Source organism: Theobroma cacao, chromosome 4 (assembly GCF_000208745.1).
Source record: "Theobroma cacao cultivar B97-61/B2 chromosome 4, Criollo_cocoa_genome_V2, whole genome shotgun sequence".
Taxonomy (NCBI): Eukaryota; Viridiplantae; Streptophyta; class Magnoliopsida; order Malvales; family Malvaceae; genus Theobroma; species Theobroma cacao.
In genome coordinates, this window is record NC_030853.1 from 31,382,666 (window position 1) to 31,405,397 (window position 22,732).

General features: G+C 37.6%; 6 protein-coding genes across 6 annotated transcripts; 2 read left to right on the top strand and 4 right to left on the bottom strand.

Moving 5' to 3' along the window:
* On the top strand, nt 699-4,858 carry LOC18603687 (galactokinase). The gene is made up of 13 exons (XM_007035788.2): nt 699-945; nt 1,254-1,438; nt 1,677-1,723; nt 1,927-2,021; nt 2,119-2,201; nt 2,277-2,345; nt 2,436-2,621; nt 2,706-2,840; nt 2,987-3,121; nt 3,592-3,662; nt 3,985-4,062; nt 4,352-4,493; nt 4,582-4,858. The coding sequence occupies exons 1-13, from the start codon at nt 783-785 to the stop codon at nt 4,666-4,668; spliced, it is 1,476 nt and encodes a 491-aa protein (XP_007035850.1). The 5' UTR covers nt 699-782; the 3' UTR covers nt 4,669-4,858.
* On the top strand, nt 7,034-10,077 carry LOC18603689. Its single transcript, XM_007035791.2, has 4 exons — nt 7,034-7,367; nt 7,961-8,571; nt 9,232-9,373; nt 9,512-10,077. The coding sequence occupies exons 2-4, from the start codon at nt 8,040-8,042 to the stop codon at nt 9,570-9,572; spliced, it is 735 nt and encodes a 244-aa protein (XP_007035853.2). The 5' UTR covers nt 7,034-7,367; nt 7,961-8,039; the 3' UTR covers nt 9,573-10,077.
* Nucleotides 11,032-12,183, bottom strand: LOC18603690 (cell wall / vacuolar inhibitor of fructosidase 1). Its single transcript, XM_018120053.1, has one exon. It carries the CDS (start codon nt 11,750-11,752, stop codon nt 11,204-11,206), a length of 549 nt encoding a protein of 182 aa, XP_017975542.1. The 5' UTR covers nt 11,753-12,183; the 3' UTR covers nt 11,032-11,203.
* Nucleotides 15,771-16,450, bottom strand: LOC18603692 (cell wall / vacuolar inhibitor of fructosidase 1). The gene has a single exon (XM_007035796.2). It carries the CDS (start codon nt 16,404-16,406, stop codon nt 15,885-15,887), a length of 522 nt encoding a protein of 173 aa, XP_007035858.2. The 5' UTR covers nt 16,407-16,450; the 3' UTR covers nt 15,771-15,884.
* On the bottom strand, nt 16,656-18,087 carry LOC18603693 (cell wall / vacuolar inhibitor of fructosidase 1). The gene has a single exon (XM_018118681.1). It carries the CDS (start codon nt 17,320-17,322, stop codon nt 16,777-16,779), a length of 546 nt encoding a protein of 181 aa, XP_017974170.1. The 5' UTR covers nt 17,323-18,087; the 3' UTR covers nt 16,656-16,776.
* Nucleotides 18,836-22,552, bottom strand: LOC18603694 (nuclear poly(A) polymerase 3). The gene is given in 10 exon segments (XM_018120295.1): nt 18,836-19,497; nt 19,917-20,075; nt 20,698-20,754; nt 20,756-21,004; nt 21,120-21,182; nt 21,292-21,405; nt 21,511-21,672; nt 21,770-21,832; nt 21,933-22,040; nt 22,120-22,552. Coding segments are annotated over 10 exon segments (1,476 nt in total). The 5' UTR covers nt 22,231-22,552; the 3' UTR covers nt 18,836-19,107.

Consider the following 22,732-nt stretch of genomic DNA (forward strand, 5'->3'; position numbering starts at 1 on the left):
TTTTTTTTCATAATTTTTAATTCTTCATATTAAAAAGCATTGAATATCTTATTGTAAAAAAATCAAATTTTAATATCAAACACATAAAAGTTAATTTTTTAATTTTCATGAAAATAAAAAAATTAATATATATTTAGGAACCAAAAGAATATTCTTTTTAAAACAATTGAGAATGTTGAAAAACTCTTTTTTTACCTCCTTGTCCTATTTTATTTATTTATATTTTATTTGAAATGTTTGAAAATATTTTTTTTTCTAAAAACTTAATATTCTTACTTTTTATATATTACAAATTTATTTGTTTAATTAAAAAGTATTGAACATTAATGTTATAAAAAAAATTTAAATTTGAACGCGACTTATATAAAATTTAAATTTTTTGTCTTAATTTTTATAGAAAAAATATTTCAAAACAAAGAAAGTATTTTTTTATTACATCTCTAACAATATTTACCTTAGCCGTAATTACCAATCAGAAATCACGGGCAGTCCTCTCGATTCTCGCATATATCCAAGCTTTATTCCTTTTTTCTCTAAAGAAACAGATATCCGCCACGTAACATGAAAGTAGCAGAGAGAGAGCCACGTAAAAGCAAAACAGGAAATAAAATATTCTATTGCATCACAAAAAAGGAAAATTATTTTTTAATTTAGTGGTAAATAAATAAATAAGATAAAAAGAAGAATTTAAAAAAGGGAGGACTCCTTGAAGAGCTTAATCCAAAGTCAAAAGCTGCTCAATTAAAACTGCTGCGGTGATCAAGAAAGAGAGACAGAGAGCAATGGCGAAGCACGAAGAGCTTCCGATTCCGATTTACTCTTCATTGGAACCGGTGTACGGCGAAGGATCTCAGCTGGAAGAAGCTCAGCTTCGATTCAATAAATTGAAGTCCAAGTTTCTGGAAGTCTTCGGTCACCCTCCCGATTTATTCGCTCGATCTCCAGGTCTGATTTTTTCTCTGTTTTTGGTTGGTTAAGAAGTAAGCGAGAAATTGAATTTAAATCTCTCATTGATATTTGCGTTTTGCATGTTTAGTAATTGTTAAATTGGAACTACGTTTTGGATAATTTTCTGTTTGGTCGCTGAGAAACATCTTGAGAAAACTAGACAAACAGTATTGACTAAAAACAACTAATTGAAACGGAAAAATAGAATTCTCCTTCTAGAGTTTTTTTTTTTTTGGGTTTGGCTGTTTTAATTGTGAACATTGGTGATTCTTGAACTCGTTGATTAATCATGAATCGCTGTGCAGGGCGAGTAAACTTGATTGGAGAACACATTGACTACGAAGGATACTCAGTGTTGCCAATGGCAATCCGACAAGACACGATTGTGGCAATCCGAAAGCATGATAAAGGGGAGGCTGAAAAGCTTCTCCGAATTGCTAATGTCAATGATAAGTACACTCCCTGTACTTATCCTGCTGATCCTAACCAGGTTTATGACTTTTCTTTTTTCGGGCATGTGGTAACTTGATTGTTTTCTGCCAATTATAGTTATTGTCATGCTTATGTTACACTTTGCCAACAGTTTCTTTAGGAGTTTGTATATTTAACTTCCTTTTTCTGATTGCCTTGGTTCCTGCAACATGCAAAAATGCCATTTTTGTGAGTCTGTTGGCTTACAGTATTGCTCTGAATCTGTGTCAAAATACCTGACATTGTTTATTTTGCAGGAAATTGACTTGAAAAATCATAGATGGGGCCACTATTTCATTTGTGGGTGAGATATTGAATTCTTTTGCTCCGTGTATGTAGTTATTACAAATTATTGGTATATTTATCCTTTTCCACAAGTATACAAGTACCACTATTTCATTTGTGGGTGAGATATTGAATTCTTTTGCTCCATATATGTAGTTATTACAAATTATTGGGATAGTATGCTGCCATGAAATGGTGATGCTAGTAGTATTGGTCATGTAGGTATAAAGGTTATTATGAATATGCCAAGTCAAAAGGAGTGGATGTCGGTGTGCCAGTTGGCCTTGATGTTCTTGTTGATGGAACAGTTCCTACAGGTATTTTTTGCATCAAGATTTTGCTGCTAATTGAAACTAATTGAATAATTCTTTTATATAAGAAATTGACTCTTAAGCTTACATTTCTTTATTCTAGGTTCGGGATTATCAAGCTCTGCAGCATTTGTTTGCTCATCTACAATTGCTATTATGGCTGCTTTTGATGTTAATTTCCCAAAGGTATGCTATTTTCACTGAGGTAATCACAAGTCAAATTCCGAAATCCTAATTTCCTAACATCTCTGCATTTAACAGAAAGAACTTGCCCAAGTTACATGTGATTGTGAAAGGCACATTGGAACACTATCTGGTGGGATGGACCAGGTTTATTTTTTGCTACCACGATCATGCTACCAAATTACTTTGTGATTATTGAAAATTGTTTGTCACTTATTATCTTTTTCTTTATGACAGGCAATCTCTGTGATGGCCAAAACTGGGTTTGCTGAGCTAATAGATTTCAATCCTATTCGTGCAACTGATGTGCAACTCCCTGCTGGGGGAACATTTGTGATAGCTCATTCATTGGCCGAATCCCAAAAAGCTGTTACAGCTGCTATAAATTATAATAACAGAGTTGTTGAATGTCGATTGGCTGCTGTAAGTTAATAATCCCTTAAGGGTGTGTGTTGGCACGTGTGTTTCTACGGAGACTCACAATATGCATATTTTTTGAAATTTCAGATTGTGCTTGGTATAAAGCTGGGAATGAAGGCACCAGAGGCAATATCTAAAGTCAAAACACTTTCTGATGTTGAAGCCTTATGTGTTCAATTTGCCCGTGATCGTTATTCTAATGATCCTGTCCTTGCTGTCAAGGTTTCTATTATTTAATTTTCTACCTCCACAGAATTATGGTGTTTATTTCTTGTTTTATGTTTAAATATCAGTTGCCAACACTTGAATATTCATGATATTACTCTCTCTTCTATTGTGTTAAACTATATTTTAATTTTTTTCTGCAGGAATTTTTGAAGGAGGAGCCATATACAACTGAAGAAATTGAGAAAATCACTGAGAAGAATCTTCCATCAATCTTGGGCGATAATCCGACTTCTTTGGATGTGCTAAAAGCAGCCAAGCACTTCAAGTTGCATCAGGTACATTCTTTTGGTTGAAGTTGGATGGAATTTTATTGAACTAATATCGTAATTAATTAGGATTTAAGGTTTTTTTTTATATTGCTTGAACTGATATTCCATATTCTTTATTTTAATTAGTTAGATCCATAGGATTAAATAGTAGAATTTCAATGAGCTGCTTCAAGAAATTCACAAAGAAAATTGTCTTTTTTATTTTTAGAACCTATATCCTTCCGTATTTTCCTTAGACTTTTGTATATTGTGGTGGGTCATTATTCACATTTCACCCACTTGGTTATTTCTTTACTGGAACCAGTACCAGTGATCCTGAGGTAGTGCCTTCTTCCTTGTGTGAAATTTTGTTAGATTCTGCCACTGGTCTTGATATCATTTTTGTGTATTTTTAACTGTCATCATTAGCAAGAAATATTTTGGTATATTTGTTTATATTATGGTGTATTCATTTATCACTCGATTCTAATTTCCAGAGAGCTGCTCACGTGTACTCTGAAGCCAAGCGGGTTCATGCTTTCAAGGATACCGTGTCATCAAGCTTCAGGTGACTTATAATTTTTTATAATTAGCTATGGTCTTTCACAAGTTCTCATAAAATTTTCAAGGGATTCTTACTCCTTAATTGTTCCCTATGGTGATTTTTAACTCTGTTTTAATGGAGCTATAATCATGCACTTGAAGATTGAATGTCAGCTGATTTTGTTGGTGCCTACGGTATTGATGTTGATTGGAGTTCTTTTGCTTGTGCAACAGTTGAATATATGATTGTTAACAAGGGCTAAAAATTTATCTTTCTCCTTTTCAAATCAATATCTAAATTGTTCTGTCTGAAAACTTACGGTTATAATTATTAACTTATTGTGTAGTGAGGAGGAAAAGCTCAAGAAGCTTGGTGATCTTATGAATGAAAGCCACTACAGCTGCAGTGTTCTGTATGAATGCAGGTACAACCATCAGAATGTGCATAGCCATTCAAACTTCTCTCTAAGATCATCACTATGACCTCGTTAGAAAAATTTATTTGCTACCCCATTTATTGTTTCATCAGAGCTGAGTGGAGCCTTTTCTTATGCATTATAATGATTTTTTGGTCATATTACCAGACTCTGATGTGTCCTATGGTTACAAAATTTTTCCACTATTACCGTTACAATCATTTTCAATGTTACTGATGGCAAGTCCACGTGCGTGCTAGTTACCATTTGCTGATCTTTCCTTGTTTTCTGTAACTAGCTGCCCGGAGTTGGAGGAACTGGTAAAAGTCTGCCGAGACAACGGTGCTCTAGGAGCAAGGCTTACCGGAGCTGGATGGGGTGGTTGTGCAGTGGCCTTGGTAAAAGAGAGTATCGTACCCCAGTTCATCCTCAATTTGAAGGTACAGCCTTTGTTAGCTTGTAATTTTTTGCTCACATTTCAAACGCCACGGACGCCAGAGCCTTAACATTTTGCTTCTGCATTATCAGGAACAATTCTACAAATCGAGGAGTGACTTTGGTCTCTATGTTTTTGCTTCAAAGCCGTCAAGCGGTGCAGCCATTCTTAAAGTCTAGTCTCTCTGCTTAACTTATTCATTTTACCACAAAACATTATCCAACTTTACATCTGAAGATACCATTTCATCTGTCTCTAATCCTATCCAATAAAATATTCGATTGCTCTTAACAGGATGTTGCTTGATGAAACCTTTGGAGTTTTAAGTACCAACAAATTTCAATAAAAATTTTGATTGATTTTGCATTATTCGTTTGGACTAAATCCATGGAGAGATTCATCTGATTACTGGTGCAGAGACTATTCTTCGTACCTTGACACCAGGGGGACCCAACCAGCATTGGTGTTGGGTGGTGAGGTGAATTTTGATTAATGGCGGAGGCGCCACCGGGCCACCGGTATTGTGCCCACTGTGACCCGACCCCCCCACTTGGGCTTGATCAGTCCAAAAATAAGGTAGTTGCTTTTGTCTTTGATGGGCCATGGCTGATTGCAAAAGATCCAAGCCCTCGTGCCCTTGCACCATAAAAATCATCTCAAACTGTTGCCCCCCACAGTTGACGTGTACTTTAAAAGGATTAGGGCAACTCATCTAATTTAGATATGGGATCCATAATATATCAAATATAAATTATTTTGTCGTATATATATATTTTTTAACGTGAATTAGATATTACTTCTGGGTTTTACGATTTTTCAAAAGGTTTGATTATATAGTCTTCAGAAAATTAAGTTGTGACAAATTGGCACTAAGTCATCGATTAATCACAATTTAAGTTGTTTAATATCTCAAACAAGGTTACCCCCATGAGGCCTAAATAATGTTTTTGTCACATATGTAAGATCCTTGTAACGGGATTGTAGGCTTGCTACCTGATATGGTCCCATCCAAATCTTGCATAGACTTGCATGCATGCACCCGTCCTTGTCCAGTAAACACATTAGAGGATCCCACATGGTAGGACATAAGACTTGAACTTACCATGCAAATTATATGCTCTTTTCCATCTCCTTTTTCTCTGTTTATTTAGCTATTATTTTAATTTTCTTAAAAGTTAAAGAAAAATGGACAAATCAACTTTTCGAAACAAATATCTTTGAGTTTTGATGAGTTTTAATTCATTGATTACTCGTTCTTTCTATTAAGAGAATAGTTTTTTGTTTTTCATATCCGAATTTGAATTTTTTTTCGTTTCTCGATTATGAAAGTAAAAATTCGTAATATCGGAAATAATAATAATTGATATTTTTTGAATGGGACAAGATTTGAAAGAACTATGACTCCACCAAAAATCGTATCTAATAATGGTTAAGGCATGGGTCCAAATTAAGCTTCCCAACTAGATAGCATTGAACCCTCTTGCAATTAATCCAACACATTATTTCCATTTTCCTTTGTCGTTGGGCAGCATATAGCATCTTTATCTTTTCTGGGATGCATGAATTGAAAAAAATAAAAAAGGCATTATTTGTATCAAAACTTTATTCCCACCCCTTTCTTTGTCTTGGCTTCTTTTGGAAATTTCAGCTGCCTAGAGTTTGAATTTGATCACTAAGACTATCTGAATCTTACACACTTACAAAGAGATTTTTATATTGTTTCCCTGAGGACAAGCTTATACAATTACAAGCCCCCATATTAAAAAATGGTGGATAACCATGGGATTGTGACATCACTAGCAGGTGGATATCTTGCAGCAAGGTCCCATAAAGTTTGGGTTATTACCTTCAAAGCTGACCGTAATGTCATTCATAACACAGGTAACATGCATTTTATTTACTTCATAGCCAATCATACAATTTAGAATCTTATCTCATATGCCTTTTTCAGTCCCCCTGAAAAAGTAAACAATAGCTTCATGGTTCATGAACGAGTAAAGAGAAAATGTTTTCTTGACCAAAACAATTTATTTTTGCAAAAAAATCCAAAAACTTAAATCAAACTTATAATATTATATTTCATTAATCTTTCATTATTGTTGAATGTATTTAGTTATTGAAAATCGTTTATGTATTATTAGATAACGATTATTCAGTTTATTGTGTTTTATAATGTTTTGAGTACTAACTTTATCGAAATCCACGTGATCGGTTTTAAAAATTTTCAACAATGATTGATAGATTTTGCTTTGGATTGCTTTTTATATGTTCTTCACTTTTGTAGACAACCATGGCCAATTGATTCAGCATGCTGAAAATGTTAAACGTGGAAACCAAGTCGAATTTTCTGAATAAAAATTACACCATTACAGCTAAAAAGTTGAATGAAGAAGAGGGGGGGGGGGGGGACAAAATTAGAAAAATGAAACGCATGGTGGTAACAAAAGGGAAATAAAAGGAAAACAGAGGAGCCGATGGGAACTGCCATGTGTCGGTGCAGTTCAATGACAGCATCGAGTTTATATTTAAAAACCCAAACCAGAAACCAAAGAAATAAAAGTAAGACTCCTTTTTTTCTCTTTTTTGGTTAGAGGGGAAAGAAGTTTCGAGTTTGTTACGTTTGAAACAGTGTCTTGTCTGTTCAATCTCCAGTTATCTAGTACTTTCCAAGTTCCCTCCTCACCCTCTCCCTCTCTCTCTCTCTCTCTGTTTTGTTTTTGAATCCAAAGCTGTTAAAACCTCCACATTGCATACATTTGCCAATCTGTTTGTATATATATTCTATGGTTTTTCGTAGATGGAATAAGGAAAACATATGCCTGGTTTCTAACTTGTTTTCTGTGCATCGGATCTGGGGTCTTCTTGCTTTCTGTCCAAGGTATTTTTTTATATATATATACACTTATTTCTTTGATAAAGGAAGCTTTTTTACTTTATTGGGTGTTGATAAATGTGGGGTTTTGATTGGTACATTTTCCGGGTTTGAATGGTTTTCTTATGTTTGTGTTGCTTTTGTATGCCTCAAAGCTTTGTCCTTTTGCTCTGTTTCCGAGGCTGTTGATTTTTCATTTTTTTTTAGAAAAAAGATTCAAGCTTGCCTTGGTTTTTTTGTGGTCATTTTAGGATTTTTTGTGATTGAATTTTCTATATTTTGTCAATGGATGCTGGGTCTGATCTTTGCCTCATTGGGATTATAATTTAGAGGCTTGATATTGAGGGGGTTCTGGCTAATGAGCCTAATATAAAAGGAAAAGAGAAAAATTGTTGCTTTTTTATGCATGGTGGATTATACTTTTTAGTTGAGAGGAGACACAAGCGTGTATGATAAGTTAAATTGCATTTATTGAAGATATTTTCTGAGTTTAAAGTTGTAAAGTTGACGTCTTTGCTGCTTCAAGTTAAAGTTTAAAATGCATCTTTGTGGGAGGCAATTTTTGTCATGGGATATTCAGGTTGAAATTTTGGTCTCAGAGGCTGATGCTTGATCATTGGGAGAAGCTGACCAAATAAAAGTAGATTGAGATTGTGGGAGTGCGTTGTGATCGATTGGATGGCTCATAGGGATAAAGATTTCGAACTTGACCTTGAAAATGGAGTAGCTGTTAGTGAAGAAGAAAATTATAGTAGAAGCCCTGTTTCAGGTGTTAAAAAGAAGGCACAGCTGTTGCTTGCTAAGGTTAAAGGGAGTTTCGCGGAGGGGTCAGATGATAGAGTATCCTTGTCTGGTGATGCTTCAAATTCTGGTAGGGTATATGTGGAGAATGTGCAGGTGGTGACAAGCATGAATATGGAGGGACAAGACAGTAAAGATACTAAGGAGATGAAATCAGTGAAGGAGAAACGTAAAAGCTTGAGTAATAAAAAACCTCCTAAACCTCCTAGGCCTCCAAGAGCTCCATCACTGGATGCGGCTGACCAGAAGTTAATTAGGGAGATAGCAGAACTTGCCCGGTTGAAGCGTGCAAGAATTGAGCGGATGAAAGCTTTGAAGAAGATGAAAGCTGCTAAGGCAACATCTTCTAACAGCAACATGTTTGCCATGGTGTTTACCATCATCTTTTGTCTTGTTTTTATTTTTCAAGGTAATTTTTCCTTACTGGGTAGTACAATCTTTTCACGAACTCCAATTATCCCAAAAGATTCAAATCCTCGGCTTGGCTTGTTTTGATAGTGGAGTATTTGTTATTTATGGTGCTTTAGATTTAATAATGTTTTAGCAGCATACTTGATTTTTGCCCTTCCGATTGTTTCTGGCTTAATTCTTTCAGAATGCTGGTAAAAGATGCTCTATCACTGTTTCTTCGTTTTCATTCCTTTGTACCTTTTCCTTATGTGGGATATTTGTGTTGTTTAAATTTGTTATCTAGGCTAAGGTTGCTTAAAGCTGAGAAATTAGTGATTAGTCGGTTGCTTACTTATCAGCCAAGAAAAAGTGATTGCTTACTTCTATTCGTTTTAAGATCTTAAGAAACAGTTCTTTTAACGTGCTAGAAATGGGAGCAATTTTAATACTACCATCGGCTCTATCTCAATTAATAATTGGAATGAGATCTGCAAGAATTTGATTTTGCAAGATACTTTATTTTTGCTAATTACTATGGTGCTCTTAGTTTCATCAATATCTGTTTAACACCTGCAAGAGCCAGTTGAAATATTTATGCAAATTAGTTTTAAGAGTGAACACAGCCTCTGTTTCCGAGCTCTGAATATGGACTGAGATTGTTTTTGCTCTTTTTCTGCAGGAATGTCATCCAGAGGTACAGTGGCAAGTCTTCAAGGATATCCTGTGCCAGCAGGACTAGTGGAGGGAGGTCTAATTTCAGTTCAGTTCTTTGGGAATCCATCTCCAAGCATTCCCAATCAACCTGACTCCCGGTCTCCCGGGTTTGTAACAATCGCAGTGGCTACAAAATTCTATTGCATTTGCATATTATTGTTGGTTTTTAAAGTTGTTAAGAATTAAGATAACAGAGGCATGGTAGTCTTGCAATACTGATTTCTTATCTGCATTCTTTTCTGCAGTTTAGTGGAGCAGGTTGCCGGTTCAGAAGATCAGGAAAAGCTGAGAAGATTTGCTGGATAAAATAAAATGTTGTTTGAATGCAAAGGTTCTATCTGTGGCTATAGATACAAATCTTTGCGGTTCACAACTTCCCTTCCCTTCGAAGCCATTTCGCCGGACCCTTTTTTGCATTCACGGCCTTCAATCTTTACACTTTGAGTTTGCTGGTAATTTATCCCGTGCATGTAAATGCTATTTGAAGTTGGGGGTGAGCTAAATTACCGTGTAAATTTTTGGTGGCTTTTGGCCATGGTCTCAATAATTAGCCTGGACAACAACTTTACCTGGTCAGCTTATGTTGTGGGATCATGTATTCTCTATAAAGATATCCCATTAAAGAGACTCAGAATTCAAATTTCTCCCCAGATGGCACGGCAAGATTTATGCAGCCAGTTATTTTTTTTCCTCTTATACATCATGTTCATTAAAATATGCTGTAAGAAATTCCTAGATTCATGAGAACTATGTGATTTCAAAATAATAGTTTAATAACAATGTTCTTGTTGGATGATCTGACTCCAAAATATTTTTGGGATCAACACTCTCTAGTTGACTTGTGAATCAGAATATATTTATCTGTTTTGAGTCTGGACTCTGCAGAGTCTGTAGTGAAGAGAGGTCCTATTTTAAGCTTTAGGTAATGCTGGTTTTGGTGTCTTAGCAAACCTATTATCATTAACCTTTCTTGTTTTTCACACCGATCGTTGGCTCTCTAACTGTGCAGTTCGAAACGCTTCTGGTAGGAAGTGTTTTCTTGTTTGTCTGATGGCCAGGCTAATAAGATTTATGTCTTGAGACCTCCTGAATCATGTTGCTTTCTACACATAGCATGCTGTTTGCGAGCATTGCAGATGTCAGAGCTTGATCTGATTGAATTATTTTTCAAATTTTGAAGGGAGAATTCAGTTGTGTGAAGGGGGCCTGTGAAAAACCAGTTTGGAGTCCTGAAATCCGCCTGTCAAGGGGATTACTCCTTCATGTCATGTGGATTCACGTGTGCATGTTTGTTTAATCTTTGTGAGTTGGACAGGTTTGAATTGCCACAGTGAAAGAGGCACCACCTCTCTATATCTTTTGAAATCATCATTTTTAATTGCCCTTCAAACCAAAGAAAGCACTAGATTTGGCATTGATTCAAATCATGCAGAGGAGTTCCAGACTCCTGAGAGAATATCCCCCCCAAAAAACAAAAACGTGACTAAAAAACCATACAAGACACCAATGCAATTATCCAGAAGATCATAACTGGATATTTAAAGCCAATTTAGAGCAATGGAGCCTCCCATCCCATCGCATTCAACACCCTGTCAGTGTGTCACTCTCCTGCTTAGTCCTTTTTCCAGTCTGCCAATCATTGGGCTGACTTAAAACCTGACAAGGCCCAAAGCCATTTCACCCCATACAATAGCCCGGAAAGAGGTGAGAGAACAAGAAAGAAAGAGGAAAAGGGGCCAAAAAGAAGAATGAAGACGCCAAGAAAAGATGCTAAATGTATGGTTGCACTTGAAAGTTGAAACTGCTGTCCGAACCCTGAAGTACAATACTTTCCAATCCAACAGAATAAAATTTACAGGCAGGAAATAAGTGCACAAGATTTGCGTGACCAAAAACAAGCAGAAAATGAACATTTTCCTCACAAGTAAAATTCATAATCAACCCTTCAGCAAAATCTTGACAATGGCTACGGCCACATCAGAGAGGCTATGAAGAAGTTTGTTTCTATCACTTAACGGTGATGTCATAGACCCTGAAAATTTCTTTTCACAAGCATCTGCCTCCTTAGCGGCATCAGATAACCCATCACTGGCAAATTCAAACTGACCTTTACTCAGGGCCTCGATGGCTTGAGGAAGATTGTACTTGACAACTGGAATGTAAAGTTCTGCGCAATAGGCCAATGCTCTCTCCACCTCCGGGTCCGATGCTTGGTTTATCTGCGCTCGGATGTAATTCAGTGTGTCAGTTGCATTTGCCAACAGGATGTCAGCCACCACGCTTGCTAGGCCTTTCACATCTGACTCGGTGCCTTTAGAGTTTGATCTCAAGGTAGAGATGCACAAGTCATAGAATGGTGTTTGCTTGCAAATTTGGTCTACCAGATCACCACATTGGATTGATGGTAGAGAAACTGTAAGAAGAAGAAGAAGAAGAAGAAGAAGATGGAGAGAAAAGATGGGTGGGGAAGAGATTGAGGTTTTCATCTTGTTACCAATGACAGGAGGCCGGGGAGAGAGGGGTGATTGGTTTTTGCTGCTTGGTAATAAGATTGCATGTTCTTCTTATAGAATGCTAGGCTCTTTCTTTTTGGCCATGAAATGAGCACCTTTATTGGATTTAGTTTTTGTTTTTATTCGACCAAATTTCTCTGCGTTCCCACATGAATCAATGCCACACAACAGCCACATACATTGTCTCGTTTGTGGGTAGAGAGAAAAGCTTTCACTGGTTATGGATGGAACTTTCCTTGACATTATTATCTGCAAGGTGAAGGATGAAACTCTTAAATCACAAAGTTGCCAACAATTTGGTTTCATGTAGGATGAACCTTGTCCCACTTCTTTTGATTGTTCACGAGCCAAAGAAGCTGTAAACTTGGAAAGAAATGTGTGGTTAAAAGCTACCACGTCCTTTACAAACTAGACAAGGTACACGTGTTTGGCTCTCTTAAATTCCAGAGTTAAAAATTTTGTTTCTGGAATATTCTAAGTAGCCTTGATTGAAAATGGGGATGACTCCCATTAGCAATAATGGAATTGTTTCCATGGCTAATACATTCACGTGTTTGCTTCTTATGCTGATCACGGATTTTATGTACAATCATAAAAAAATGAAAGTTACCTGTCAACACTTTGACAGATAACACTGTAGCTTGAGTATTTTATTAGTACTTCAGAGGGTGTTCTCAGCCTCCTGATGTTTCCATTTAATTGGACCTTTTTTTCCTACTCAATTCTGTCATCTTGCACCTGACAGAATACTTTAGGGTTTAATAGGCAAAAGGGGAAGGAAGCGGTACCTTCTTGAGAAATGGCGGCAGCGGCCATTATTGAGATTTCATGCACAACTCAAGCACGACTTTATTCGTCTGGTGATTGGCCCGGGATCTTGTTTTCACACAAGTTAAATTTCAAGGACAGCATGGATATTGTTCCCTGAATTTATAAGTTTCTGTCTCCGAAGCCTGAATGGCAATCAGGATGTCGCCATTTTTTAAGTATTTGCATTGTAATATTATGCACTAATTAAGAACTGCTGCAGCTCTGATTTTCTGTGAATCATATAATTTACGTGGTTCGGTATCTTTTTCTTCTCTTGTCCTTGTCTATGTCGTGGATGATGTGAGTTTTGAGCCTCTGATATAAGACAGCTTATACAACAATCATAGAAGGGTGTCTGCTTGCAAACCATTGATTGGGAATTGAAAGCAAAGTTTGATAAAAAAAAAAAAGGTGAATGAAATGAAACTTTGTCATCTTTTCTGACCAAAAAGTATCTGCTTATGCTTATCCTAATTGATAATAGTTTAGAGACGTTTGGTTCGAAAAAGTATCAATCAAACGGAAGAGAGCTTGGTAATTTTACTCTTCTCTGAGAATTAAACTTTTTTCTCTATCTGTTCGATGCTATATGTGCCACCATGAAAGTGTACAGGCATGACTGCACCTACTCTGGTGCAATTCCAATTTGTACTAGTATAAATAAACTTCCTCATGTTGGCTGGAATAACTAGTTTCCTGTTAAAGTTTTATTAAAGATGGAAAATTGACATACATTGAAGTAACATAAACTTTACTCTTGTATGCGAAATTAAATACAAAAAATAAATAAAAGACACTACTCCTTTACATTTATTGAAATCTAACATATGAAAGATTCAATTCGTCAAGATGCCCCTTCATTCATATTCATGGTTGGCACTAGTAAAAACCTTGAGACCTAGATGGAAGTGACCATAATTTGAGAGATAATTTACAGCTTAATTGACTTATCGATGAATAAGAGAAATTTTGAAAATAAAGTGCTTCAAACAATTTCAAATAGAAACTAGAATATATCTATTATCAAAGGAACTTAGACTGCTTTTCTTTATCGAGTGCACTACAACCATAGCATTCATCTCAACCTATATTTTAGAGAAATTGTGGACATGGCATAAAGGTAGTCCTCTCTCTAGGGCAAATAGCTCGGTCTCAAAAAATTTTGAGGATCAAGATTTTCCGAGAAACCAAATATAAGCACACTTGAATGATTGCGCACAACTCCTCCACTTGCTGCTTTTGGAAATGATCTTTGACTCCCATCTACATTAAGTTTGATTTCATCCATGTTAGGCTCAAGCCATCTAATGATTTGAGGAGTTGTCGGTGCCCATCTTGGAAATTTTCAACAGTTGAAATTTTCACAGTCATAGCTGAATTAATTTCCACTTTTCTCACCTCTTTCTACCATTTTCCATTGATGACGACTACTTTTTTCTGCCAGGTTTAGGGCCGGCTGTGCCTGCTTTTCAAGGTCGTCGTTAGGAGAGTTACCAGCGTCTTTCCTGGCCTGAAATTTTGGTGGTTCAGCTGTAGTGCCCATGGCCTTCAATTTTCCGGAATTTTCTGGCTTATTACTCGGCACCAAGCTGTGCGACACATTGTGTCCAATATGGGAGCAGTGAGAACAGTAGTCTGGCATCGTTGAAAATTCTACTTTCTGCTCATAGCCGCCTCTTGTCTTGCCGATCACGAATCACTATCCAAATAGAATTGATAGGCAGAACAAGGCAGTCATTCGACACAAACTCTCGCTATAATTGGACGAGTACCATTGGCAGTGAACTCATCGACATACAAGGGATTGTCGATTGTTCTTGCTATTGCCATTAAAACAGATTTTTCGAATAAATGGGGTTTTAGATTCGGGAATGACACCCAAACCGGAACAATAGAGGATTCTTTCTCTGGCGAAAAATCAAGGCTCCATTTGAAAGTCCTCATTTTCTGATTTGCTATGAACCACACTTGCCTTGTCCATATACGTTTCAAATCATGCTCGTTGGTGAGGTTGATCAGACCATGTTTATAGTCAAGCCATCGGAGATCATATACACCCGACAACCCTATGCCCGTGAAATAACTTCGGATCTCCTCCATCTTCGGCATCCTTGTGAACTTTCCAATAACAGAATATTTGAAAGGAAGGGAAAGGGTTTCGATTTCATCAGAAAAGAAAATCGCAGCAGGTTTGTCTTTATATCTTCCAGGGTTACGGCTATAAGGGATCAAGGGTGGTTTCACGCTGGTAGTGATCGAGAGAAACTTATTTTTTAGTGTCCGAGGAGACAGTACCGGAGGTGGAGCCGGTTCTTGCATGGTGGTCGTCGGTTGCATGGGAAGGGACGCCGTTGCCGACGGTTTGTAAGGTGGGTCCGTCGGCCTTGCGTTGGCCGGGACATGGGTGGAAGATGGAGGGGGGGGAGGCGCAGCGGGAGAGTGAGAGAGTTTGCATGAGTTTAGGAAACCCAGCTTAGGTGTAAATTTTGCAATAACTTCCTCGTGTTCATATTGATGATACTCTTCATTTTTGTCTTATTCTGTCTTTGTTACCTTGATATCATATCCTAGCAGAAAAGAAAAGACAGGACAAATCAGCTGTTTTCCTAATTCCCAAGACGGGAAGTGAATTGGCAGTTACTTGTTACCTCTCAGAATTTTGCTCAGGAAAAGATAGAAAGAGAGGATTTTTACCCCAGTTGCTCCATTGACAGATCCAAGCACACAGGATATGGTAAAATCCATGTGTTATCTTGGTTTGATATTTTCTGCAATTAGACCCATTTCAATGACAAGGCTGCCGACACCAATGCGGCAAATTAATGAACGTTTACATCAGGGAATCACCCCTTTTTTGGCTTAATGACCAATCATTTCTGGTGCTTTGGATTTTAATGCCAGCCAGTTAAGGCACCATCAAAAGCAAGTGTAACTGCTTAACCTTAATGGTTCCATGTATATTTCATTTTGTCCATTTCTAAAATGAATAGACTCAATTCATCGTGCTTTGAATTTAAAGAATGGGCTTGCTTTGCAGGTTGTTTCCTGTATATAGAGTTTGCGGCAATTGGCACTATGCTGATGATAGCCTGAGAACCAGAAGCTGTAACCTTTTCTGTAGGGACCATAACTTTATGTTAGCAGTCTTTCTTTTCCAGCTTGCTAAATAAATATCAAAGTGGAATAGGAAAAACCATCGATGTGATTCAGAAATGTGTTTATTGAAGATCATTTGATAGTAAAGAGAACCAATCATCAGTATAGGTTTTGCAACATGGACAAGCTAGATCAGGGCTCAGAGTAACAATGAGGCAATGGATTGAAGCACAAGAGAGAGCTGATTCACAACCTTGTTGCTATCAGAGATTGGCGACTTGGGTGGGTTTGCAAACCCCTTCTCACAACTCTGAGCTTCGTTGGCAGCATCAGTTGCACGACTGACAGCAAATTTCGGATTACCTTTGAGAATCGCCTCGATGGCTACTGGGATATCAGCCTGAATAATGGCGTTGTATTTATCAACACAGCCTTGCAAGGCCTTCTGCAACTCAGGATCTGTGGCACCTCCAAGCAATCCTGTAATCTGCTGCAGGTTTGCAGTGGCTTTAACATTGACATTATCAGCTGCTATGTGAGCTAGTCCAGCCACATCTGCATTAGAACTCCGAGGGTCAGACTGCAGAGATGAGACGCAGAGATCAAAAAAGGGTGTCTGTTTGCATGTTGTTTCTATCAGATTGCTGGCTGAGTAGCTTCCAGGGAGAAAACTGAAGGAAATTGCAGCCTGAAGTATGACTAAAGGGATCATATTTGCCATGTTCGGGTGTAGGAACACAAATTTTCGAAAGAGTTGAAACCTCAAATCACTTCTGTACAAAAATGTGTTTGGTGCAAATTTATGGGCTTGAGAATGAATTTTCTAAAAGGAAAAAACACATGGAAATGGAATAAAATCCTCCAATTTTAGAATATCCGCCTTCAATTGGAATAAAATTTGAATGTGATTTCCAATTAAAGAAATCAAGATAAGATACCTAAATTATACAAATTAGTAAGTTTTTCAGAATCACTTTAATTAATAATTAATTATTTCATTCCTTTTCAGAAGATTCCTACCATATCTCCACATGTATCATTTGATATTAGACCACAAGAACAGATGTTGGGAAACTGACAAGATCAGGCCCTCACAGCAGTAATTGGGCAATGGATGCAACTATTGCGCAAAGATCATGCACAGCCTTGTTGCTACCAGAAATTGGCGAATTGGGTGGGTTTCCAAATCTCCTCTCGCAATCATCAGCTTCATTGGCTGCATCAGTTGCACCCTGGACGCCGAACTTCGGATTTCCTTTGGCAACAGCTTCAATGGTAACTGGCATGTCATACTTAATGATAGTGTCGTACAAATCAACACAGTCACGCAAGGCCGTCTGCAGCTTCGGGTCTTTAGCCGCTCTAAGCAACCCGATGATTTGCCTCAGTGTTGCAGTGGCTCTGGCTTTGACTTTATCTGCTCCTATGTGGACTAGCCCCGCCAAATCGGCCCTGGAACTTCGAGGGTCTGATTGTAGAGTAGAGAGGCAGAGGTTGTAAAAGGGTGTCTTCTTGCAAGTTGTTTCTACCAGGTTGTTGGCACCACCACGACCACCCTGCAATTCCAGGGCTGAAACAGGAAGAAAAGTGAAGGAAAATGCAATCTGCAGTAGAACTAAAGGGATGATGTTCTTCATCTTCTTTTGGGTGTTGGAAGGTTTGTGAGAACAGGCCGGTCCTTGGGTTATTTTGACACCTCAACCACCTCTATAAATAGTCATGAGAAACAAGTTTCTGCAGGAAAAAAATTATAAAATTTACATGCAATACATAAAGTGAAAAGGTATGTAATCCTTATCCTCTTTTAAGAAGTTTGAACTCTCAGGAATAGACAAGGAAGATAAAACTTTTGATCATGGACAATCTTGGGACCAAGAATTGGAAGATAGGAACAAATATCAGGGAAAAATAACATTATTAAACCAACATTTCATCTCCAAACAATCGCTTCTGATGGAAAAAACTGGAGCCCATCAAGAGACGTGGTAAGGAAAATTTGTCAAAGTCTATCATATACTTGAATTCACAGTTTGGGTATCTGTAGAGAAATCATCAAAGATTATGATGTGCAAAGTACATAGAATTTCTTTTATAGCATGATCGTTCATATCATGCTTTCAAAAGGGTCCTTCTTTTTGCCATATCCATCCAGCTTTCTCACTGGTTTCAATCTTTCTGCATGCAGAGGATAACACTGTGAGTGGATTCCTTTTGTTTCATGCTTTTTTTCTTCCTTCTATCATCTCTGTTCATACTTTATGGACAAGATAATGTTTCAAAGGGCACGTAATAAAAGCACCCGTATCATCTCTTTCCAAAGAGGGCAAAGTGATAAACAAATCGTCCCCACACTCAAAAACAGGAAGAAAAAAAGAAAGGAATGGGGCTGGGAAAATGTTGCCAATTAACTAATGAAAGCATGTAATATTATTGAAAAGCCATTAGCCAATTAGCTTATATGGGCATTATTCTAGCTTGCGTATCTTGACATATGGTATGTTTCTTCTTATGTTAGATTTCTGTCATAACTTAAATTCTAAAAGCTTAAAAGGAGGAAGCAAACCACATTACCAGCAGCTCATGTGCTATTCTTCAATTAATTGTCCCTTTGACAAAAAATATGAAGAAACTCATTATGTGTCAAAGACTAACAGCTCTCCTTCTGCTTCCTCTAATCCTTGAATTCTTACTTCTTAGCAACACCATCAGCTTCAGTTTCAGAGATCAAAAGGAGTGGATTTGATGCAAGAAACTTGCATTTAATGCTAGTAATAAAGTTGTCCATGATCTTTCTCTTGTGGCATCTAGCATTGTAGGTTTGTTGGGTTAATTCATTATCCAAGGCCGCGGCCATGGATTGAGTCTTGAATTTGAGGGGAGCATCTGATCAATTTTTAAGCAAAATGGGGCTGGAGTTCATACTTAAAAGAGTAATTCAATAAAATGATAAGAACAAGAGAAAGATCATCTTTTCTTTCCTCTTCTCTTTTTTTTTTTAAACTTTTTCCTTCCATTTTTTTATCTTGATCAATGCATCTAATCGAAATCTTGGGTTGTTCCTCTTTTGTTAAAATCAAAATGGAATAAAAGAATCCTCCTTGAATTAAAAAAGATTGCAGGAATCAAAAATGGCTGCCAACTCAAAGTAGATGATGCAAAGCACAAGAACCAATCTTTAATTAAAGTCATCCTTACTGTGATTTTTATGTTGACTGTGAAGTGAAATAATAATCTAATGCAGAACATACAAAACAAGCCCCCTTTTTGCTTCTACCCGCCACCAATCATGAACTTTCCTGTATCTTCTTATACAATTTCTAGTTTTATCCTATCATGAACCACGCAACCAAGAAAAATTGGAAGCCAAAATTCCAAAAGCAGGATAGCAAATTTAAATTTAATTTCAGAACATAAAATGAATTCTAACCCCCAGCACTCCGATACTCGGAGTCCCCATTTGTTGACAGGTATCCAACAACATAGTGTGGAAGATGCTGCGAGTATATAGGGATCCTCTGTTGGTTGCAGTCACTCATCTTCCAACTAGCTTTTGTTCCTTTCCTGCTCAAGGTATCAAATTGAGCATACTTGGCTAATTGAGAAGCTTGCACGATGGATAATTCCATTCTTCGCAGAAGGCCTTGATAGCCATTACTGATATTCCTCCAGAAGTCCTCCCTGAGAGATTCTATATCGATGACATTAGTCTTGCCTGGTTGTAAGCCCCAGTAGAAAACGACATTTGGCTCTGCCACATCCAAATCAATGTACTCTGCAGGATTAGGGTCACAAAGACCCTGTACCTCCTCAAGCTGCAACAACTAAACCTCAGAAAGTCTCGGACAAGACCATTAAGATGGAATATATGGATAACAGAGATCTAGAATTTTGAAAATGACAAAAAAAATTACTGAAAACCCTAGCAACATAAGCCTAGCAAATGCAATCAGTAAACCCGACCCGAAATGGTTACAAGGAAGAGGGACTTCATTCAACCTTTGAAAACTCAACTACTAAGCATGAGACATACAACCGTTATTCACCATAAACTTTGAACAAAGATGACACAAGAGAGCTTTTGTTGTTTTACATTTCATTCACTGCTTCGCACCCAAGATGCATCATGAATATGTGATTCACTCTTCAAGTCCTAGCAAAAGCACCCCTCCTTCCTCTCTTCCTCTCCGTTTTACCCCCAAAATAAGAGGAAGTTACGACAGAAGATGCTTACCTTCAAGATAAGACAGCGAAAGCGAGACTTTATCCAACCCACCCAGTCTCCAAGCTCATCCTGCTTAGAAGCTGAAACAAAAATTTTGACAAATCGGGTATATGTCTGTGTGTATGGAAAAGGCTCCAATATATTGTCAAAATCTGACTTCAGAAGATCCTGCAATACCAAGAAAGTAATTCTCTATTGTAAATGAGTTTAGAAAAAGGTAAAAATTTTTAAAAAGACAAAACACTATAGGAGAAACAAATTCCTCTATTTTCTGTACTCACCTTCATTCTTAGAAATTAGAGGTACCATCTATAAATTAGACAAATAGATAAAGAGTTTTCCTACCTTCTCCCTCCTATTAAATTAGAAAAGTGGAAGGAAAAGGGGAGGAGTGGAAAAGAAGCCGGAGAAAGATAGGAGCTTATCCATTAAAGACCAATCATAGGAGGTAAGGGAAGGGCTTAGAAGAATTAGTTCTCCTTCCGCTTCAGCTGAATGTAGGTGAAAGAAAATAAACGAGAAAGCCACTAATGGAGTGGGCTTTTCAGATTTATGTGTTATATCCTCCTTGATTCCACTCTTTTCCTTTCAATTTATTCATGTTCCATCTTTCTGAGCCACTCCTTTCTGAACCTTCCCTTTGCTTTCCTCTATCTCAATGAAAAAAAAAGGACCCAAGCTTCACACCCAACCTAAACCATTTCCTTCCTTCCCCTTTCGTTTTCCTCACCCATCATTCAGATTTCAATGCTGGAACAAAGGAATAGGAATAACAAAGAACAAACTGTACCTTGGTTAAGTTGTGGCCTCTAAGAAGCTCAGCTCTGATTTTATAGAATGTGTTTTTTGGTGATATTGCAACGGCAATATTCATAAGGATTACATGGCAACCGGATGGGCATAAATAACTGTGTCTCTGTGGGATTTATAGTATGTTGTGACATTCCATCTCGCAGCACTACTGGTGTAGGCCAAGGCCATAAGGCAAATGTCTTGAAGAAATTTGAAATTAGAGCACTCAAACTGGCATTTGGATCACACTGACAAACAAAAGCAGCAAGAATTGCCAAATGAATTCCTCCAAGAAATCCATTTAACTGCAAATCAATACAGAAGTAGTTGGTATAATTAGCAACATAATCATGACAAAAAGCTAAAACTCATGCAGAAGCATCCCATAAATAAGAACTTACTAGCAAGCATTGCACTTACATTCCCATAAACTCCTCGCCTCTTTGCCCATAATTTGACACATCGTAACATTGACTGGAATTTCTATAGCACACCAAACACAAGATTTACAAAGACCGAAATTGCACAAGCAGAAAACAGTGTTTCCAGATGCCACCAAAATTTACCAATATATAACTGAAGCAACAAGTACCTCCAAGTTTGGAACAAGCTGACAAATCCGCTTGTTTGCACGCACTCCAGACAAGCTTTTCCAACCAGTTTCATCAATATCACTCAGAAAGAACGGATTGAATATGTCCACGTTCTGCAGTTCACAGGCTATACTAATCAATTTTTCAAAGGCTATCAACTTTTCAAAGGCTATCAACTTTCTCTAACATAATATCTAATGCAAAGCTTCCATGCCTACCTCAGTAACAGCTAACACTTTAAGCCGCGTATAGGGAAGATCCATTGAGATTCCATCGAACTTAAACCGCATTAAGGGTACTTTCGCATCCTGCACGCAATGGATCTCAGATACCTCTGGTCTGCTCTTAAGCATGCTATACAGAACAACAAAAAAATCCTCCTGCATCATTACAGTTACCACTATTTGAAAATATAATAATCCAAACTTCCAAATTCAAAAACAAAGACAAACTATGCAGCAATTAAAATCAACTTACTGCCATGGTGGCAAAGTAAGGACCAATGCATAAAGCATCGATGTCCGACTCTGGACCATGAACCTGATCAAAAAATCGGAAAGGGTTTAAAAATTCAGCTGGCAACCTATTGTGTATTAAGCAAGTTAGCAATAAGCAATTTTTAAAGGGAAAAGAAGCTTACCCCAAGGGCGTAAGACCCATATGTTAAAACGGTGGCACTGGTTGCAGCGATATCTTGCCTAGGGAGGAGACGTTGCCAAGCTACTCGCTTAACCCACGCCATTACTATCTGCAAAGCAAAGAATTCCAGCCTTGAAATATGAAGAAAATGAATAAAATAATCAGATGGGAGAGATCAGAGGAGGTACTTTTTTAAGTTGTTCAACGACATTTTTCCTCTTCTCTTCTTCTTCTGGAGATGGCACCAGCCCCTCCTTCACCATTAGCTGAAGAATCGAGCGTGACCTTTCGTCTTCCATTTTTCTCTGGTCCTAGCCTTTAGTAGCAGTGTTTCTTCTTTTCTGCTGTGGTTGTTTGGTTTTTTTGAGCAGAACAGGCAAGGACGAGGTGGGGGACGCTGCCCGGCTGGAGGAGTAGAGTGCGGTGGGAGCAAACACGTGGCGGAAAGTGGCGGGTGCTGAGTGTTCGTTTCTTTGTACTTCCGAAGTCCACGTGGACTTTATTTGTTGGCTGCGGTCCCTATCTTGTCGGGTTGCAGCTTCCTCTAGAATCTGGTCGTTATCGTTTACGGGCCCAATGGGCTGATTGGAACTTTAAATTAAGTGGGATTCCATTCGGGCAATTTAATCGGTTCAATTTACAAAAATATTTAAAATAATATTATTAATGATAAATTTTTTTATAATAAAAATTAATTTTAAATATTGAATACTAACCTAATAATTTTGGATTTCAACTTAAAAACATGGTAAAGGCAGGAAGGAAGGATTTAGCATTGTCACGAGTTTTGCAGCCATGGAT